Consider the following 6,070-nt stretch of genomic DNA (forward strand, 5'->3'; position numbering starts at 1 on the left):
GCACAACCAGATAAATTCACATGTACCTCTATTGCAATATATGAAAAACTAAATTTATTTCATATTAGACGTCTGTGACGAAAGTACCATTACATAAACAATAACACAAAAAATTAAAACAACTAGAATACAAGAACTATGCAATTATAACCATCAAAACAATTTTAAACATGTAATGCATCATCCTACGAGCGTCTTGGTCGGTCTTAATATCCACCATTCGCGCACTTCTCCATTTTGGTTGAACGTGGACACAAGCCATTGTATTCTTCTAATCTTTTCACCCTCTCCAATTTCTCCCTCTAACCAACTGTACAACGTTCGATTAAGACGTTCAAACGTATCTGTGTTCCAGAGCCGAATCTGTACCGGAGCCGTAACAGCGGAAAATATTACATCGACATTTCGCTTCTGAATATATGCAGACATGGTTAAAACACAGAAACTTGAAGGTGAATGGGGTTGAATTAGAGAAAGTATAGTAGTAGGGGATGATTTTGTGTGAAAAATATTGCATCCAAGACGTGATATTTATATATAGTGGACATAAAATGCATGCACCAAGAGGATAGACGCCTAACATGACACAACATGTTAATGCACCATTCAGGCGGCAGGAGCATTGACGCCTCCTCATGAGGGGCAATGCATGCGCCAAGAGCATTAGGGGATGCACCAGTTCATCTGACGCATCCTCTTCTAAAAGTGGTTATTTTGATATTTTTTTTGAAATATTTTTTATTTTTTATTTTTTTTCCTAAAAAAAATGATTATAGTAAAAAAAAATCCCTTTATTTTATCTTTGTAACTACATTTTTTTTCTAATATATTTTGTGGTGTTCTTATGTTACCTTTAAAGAAAAATTTATATATTATCTCTTTTGTCTTTTCTTCCAATTTTACTAATTTTAAAACGTAAATATCATCTAAAAAATAGAAATATTTAGAATAAAAAATAAAAATAAAAATCCAAATAAAGAAACAACCAAATCTTGGTCATTCAATGTCAGAGAACAATTAACATTAAAACTTGTCCTATAAAATTTAAATGTTTAACAAATAATTGGTATTTTATTTATATACTTTATTAATCTCTTATAATAGAATGATAAATAGAGTTTTATATAATTAATTAATTATAAATATTAAATAATAAAAAGAATTCAATTTTTATTTTAATCATTTATAAAACAATACAAGTGAATGGTGATGATGATTGACCTTGTAAAAGTTTTTACAATTAATCTCTAACAATATATTATTAAGAAGGAGTTCTAAGAAAACTGAAAGAAAAAATGTAAACTTTTAAATCACACTATTATTATATTTTAATTTAGTTTCTAAAATATATCACTTAAATCTATACAGTATAATTTGATTGATTGTATAATTAATTATGATATGTTGACAATATAATTTATTTTGTGGTACAAAACAATAAAAATATTTATTTATGACATTCAATTAAATTGAATTCTTAATTATTCCACTGTAAATATGTCCATCAAATTTCTAATCTTCATTTTATACATACAATATAATAAAAAATAAATTTTAAAAATATTTTACAATATTGATCACAGTCATTAGTCTTTTTAAAATATTTAATTTTTACTTAAACACTATTTAAAATAATATTTATGGATAATTATATTATGACGTAAACTTTTTTATACTAATATTTAAAACTCATATATTAATTATAGTTTATTTTAAATTTAATTCGTAGCATTTTATCACAAATATTCATATCTATTATGTTAAAAAGTGATTAAAATAAATATTAATTATTTGTATATCCTTATAAGAGTTTAATCATTAATTTAAAATATTTTAAAAGTAAGTTTAATCTCGTGGCACTCAAACTTAATTAGAACAATTGTTTTCCATTCGGTCTTTTCACAATTTTGTTAACTTTTAAAGATAAATATCATCTTAAAAGGAGAAAGATCTAGAATAAAAACAAAAATATAAAAAGATACAGTTTTCAAGGGAGGAAAGGGTTTTGCTTTTTCAAGAAGATCTTGGTTTGCCCAAATTAAAAAAGCAACCAGATCTTGGTCAATCAATATTCCTTTTTAAGTTACATTTTTTTTTATTTTTTACATATATTAAAAAAGTTAATTATTATTATTATTTTTCAAACAATATTTTTATTTATTTATAATACTTTTAATTATTTATTATATTAAAAAGAAATATTTTTTTTAGAAAATGACACTTAAAGAAACGGGAAGGAGTAATAATTAACATTAAAATTTGTAATTTGCATCGCATTCTATCGCATTCATGTTAGTTGTCACCAAACCATTCTTCTGAACTTTCATTCCAAGAACTTTCCCTTTTCACATATCAATAAATACACACCAAATTTTTGCGGTCAATAAAAATGCACCCAAACACATTTTAAAAATCATTTCTCATATTCACTTCAACTCGTTCGAATCATCATGGCAACACAGATTTCTCATCTGGAACCTTGGTGCAGCTTTGCCGGAAAAGTTGTCCTCATCACCGGAGCTTCTGCCGGCATCGGCCGTGATCTCTGTCTCGATCTTGCTAAAGCTGGATGCCGTGTCGTCTTGGCAGCTCGTCGTGTAGACCGCCTCCAGTCTGTCTGTGATGAAATCAATGGACAGTTCCTGTCACAGCAATCGCGAAACCTCCGTGCAGTTGCGGTGGAGCTTGATGTCTCAGCCGACGGCTCCGCCATAGAGAAGTATGTGGAGAAGGCGTGGGAAGCTTTTGGACATATCGATGCATTGATTAATAATGCCGGTATCAGAGGTAATTACATGTCAATTTAATATTCTGTACGTACTTTTATAATTTTTTTTTTGTTGTTTTCTATAAGTTGAATGAAAAGTTTATGATGACTTTTCTTATATTTAAAAATAACTGTGACAAATGATTTGATATATATATATATATATATATATATATATATATATATATATATATATATATATATATATATATGACATGACAAGGTATAAAAAAATACTACTATGGGTACTGTTTTAGGTTTAAAAATGAGAAAAAGAAAAAGAAATAATTAAAACTAGCATAAGAAAATAAATATTAATGTTTTATTAAATTTGAAACATATCAAAACATTAAAAAACATTATGATGGCTCATTGCATATGTCTGAAAAAATCTTGATATGTGAGCTTCAATCAGACGTTTTGCAACAGTGAAAACAGACAAATTTGTGACACAAAAACTTTGGTTATATAAATTCTTTTGGTACAAAACTTTGGTTTATATTTTATCTAACTTTAAATAGCCACTTATCTAAAGTTTATACTTTCATGGAGTATTAAATTAGATCTGTTTAGCTATTGTTTTGTTATTAGAAGTAAAATATTTTAAAATAATTTTATCAAGTTCAACAATAGTCCAAAGCCGTACGTTTAATTAATTTGAAAACATTATTGTGCAGCGGTAGGCTGGTATAACAATTGCATAATGAAATTTTTGACAATATGCTGTTTTTTTATTTAGCAATTTATTGTCAAAATTTTTATTATTTTTTTCTGTAGGCATAGAGTTAATAATCATTACAATCTCAAACACAACTCAACTGTGAATACTATGATTCAAACATAGTGATAGTGTACAACCTAACAATAAGTGCGGATTTGCTTAAGGGACACTTGAAATTGATTTGTAACATCTCATATTGTTTGATTAATTGTTGTGTTGTGCAGGAAATGTGAGTTCACCCTTGGAATTGTCTGAGGAAGAATGGAATAAAGTGTTTAAAACGAACATAACTGGTACATGGTTGGTGTCAAAATATGTATGCAAACTCATGTGTGATTCAAAGAGAAAAGGATCAATCATCAATATCTCTTCAATTGCTGGCTTAGAAAGGGGACAATTACCTGGAGCTACTGCATATGCTTGTTCAAAAGCAGGTGTCAACATGCTAACAAAGGTAATTAGCCTCTAAATTAAATCAGATTTATAAATTAAACATGCTGTTAATGTTAAAATGTTGTTTAAATTAACAGGTGATGGCATTGGAATTGGGGGCAAACAAAATAAGAGTGAATTCAATATCACCCGGACTTTTCAAATCCGAAATCACTGAAAGTTTGATGAAGAAAGATTGGCTAAACAATGTGGCCAAAAAAACAGTACCATTGAAAGATTATGGCACTTCAAATCCAGCATTAACTTCAGTTGTTCGCTACTTAATTCACGATTCTTCTGAATATGTGACCGGAAACATTTTTATTGTTGATGCTGGTGTTACCTTACCCGGCTTGCCTATTTTTTCATCACTATGAATAGGCTGAAATTTGGATTAAACATTTTTTGGCAACATGAGTTATGATGTTACTACGGGAAATACAATTTTTTTTTTCTCTTCTCCGGATATTAAAAGCTAACAAAAATTGTTTTGATCAGTGTTGTCGATTGCAGATTGTAAAAAAATAGCGATTTTTTCAAATTTCGCTATATTAGTGTTATATAGTAATAGCGCCATATGACACTGTTTCACAAACTTTCTAAAGCGGAACAAACCCAATTTGTTCAAATTCCACTGTTATAGCATTTGTACAAACTATCCTTTTTTAGGGCCCTAGGCTGCTTGGTGTATTCAAAAACAAACTGCAGAGCCACCATCTAAAATCAAATGTAGAAGCCAAAATGAATTAAAAAAAAAATCATGTTTTAATATGCTTAATTATTCTTAGTCCTCTGGGTTTGACTTTGATTTTGGCTATCGTTGGAGTCTAAGACATTTTGTGCAGACATTATTTTATTTATTCAAAAAGTAAATTGCTTTTAAAAGAATAAAGATAATTTTTTTTTTATCCTTTAACTTTATTTCGGATTTTATTTTGGTCCCTCAATTTTAAAAAATTTCAAGTTGATTATTTAATTTTTTAAACAGTATCACGTAAGTCATCTCCATTTACTCCGTTAGTCAAATTCTAAGTTGATCATTTAATTTTTCAAACAACGTCACGTTAGTCCATTCCGTTTACTTCGTTAGTTAAAGTCAAAATAAAATACCGCTTGACATACACGTGACACTGATGTGGCATATGTTCTTATTGTTGGATCAAACTCATTCTTTCCCTCTCTCTTCCCTCATTCTCTCTCATGTTCATGAACATTCATCATATTCACTAATCAACCAAGAACAACAAAAATAATTCATCAAAGATCAAGTCAAATAAAGCTCAAAGAATGATAACCAGACATGACGTAGACTATTGTAAGCGTAACATCACACAACAACAACAATTTCACCAATCTGAGAAGAACAATGAAATCCTAAAAGCTAAATGAAATGACAATGGTGAGGAATTAAGGCATGTAAGTATGGGGATATGATTATGTGTGGGTGCAGTAACATGATCGTATCAAGAAACCATAGAAATGGCACGAGTTTGAAGTTCTAACTGACGAAGCTCAAGAACACGATGAAGATTCTGGTGGAATATGCAGATTCCGACAAATCTCCAACCAAGCTCCGACTAGGCGATTTTTTGAACTTTTCTTTGCTATTTTTTACTCATTTCCTTCTTTTCATTCTTCTTCTGATCTCATTCGCCTCAAATTCTTTCCAAACTCTTTAACGCTTACAGTGCTGTTAAGAAATCTATGGAGGCTTATGTAAGTCGTGTCGGTGGAAAAGTGATTGAAGTTCCACTCCCTTTTCCGGTGAGTTCTAATGAAGAGATTGTTAGTGAATTTAGAAAGGCTTTGGAGATAGGAAAAACTTATGGTAGAAAGGTTAGTTAGCTGTGATTGATCATGTGACTTCTATGTCTTGTATTGTGATTCATGTTAAGGAGTTGATTCAAACTTGTAGAAAAAGGTTTTTGTTGATGATGCTCATTCTACTGGGTGAACTGATGTTGACATGTAGGAGATTGGTGATGATTATTACGCTAGTAATTTGAAAATTTGGTATGCATCCGTTATGAATCTAGACAAAAAACATTTTGTTGAATGGTTGAAAAATGTATGGTTTGTTAATATATATTTTATTCGTGAAACAAATAAATAAATATGATATAACATGATATAGCCTAGTGGTACATTAT

The 6,070-nt window shown here is 29.5% G+C and overlaps 1 protein-coding gene across 1 annotated transcript; it reads left to right on the forward strand.

Moving 5' to 3' along the window:
* The first annotated feature begins 2,288 nt into the window (after positions 1 to 2,288).
* On the forward strand, positions 2,289 to 4,380 carry LOC127106262 (uncharacterized). Its single transcript, XM_051043564.1, has 3 exons — positions 2,289 to 2,787; positions 3,713 to 3,942; positions 4,019 to 4,380. Exons 1-3 carry the CDS (start codon positions 2,451 to 2,453, stop codon positions 4,295 to 4,297), a joined length of 846 nt encoding a protein of 281 aa, XP_050899521.1. The 5' UTR covers positions 2,289 to 2,450; the 3' UTR covers positions 4,298 to 4,380.
* Positions 4,381 to 6,070: the final 1,690 nt, after the last annotated feature.

This window comes from Lathyrus oleraceus, chromosome 7, assembly GCF_024323335.1.
Source record: "Lathyrus oleraceus cultivar Zhongwan6 chromosome 7, CAAS_Psat_ZW6_1.0, whole genome shotgun sequence".
NCBI lineage: Eukaryota > Viridiplantae > Streptophyta > Magnoliopsida > Fabales > Fabaceae > Lathyrus > Lathyrus oleraceus.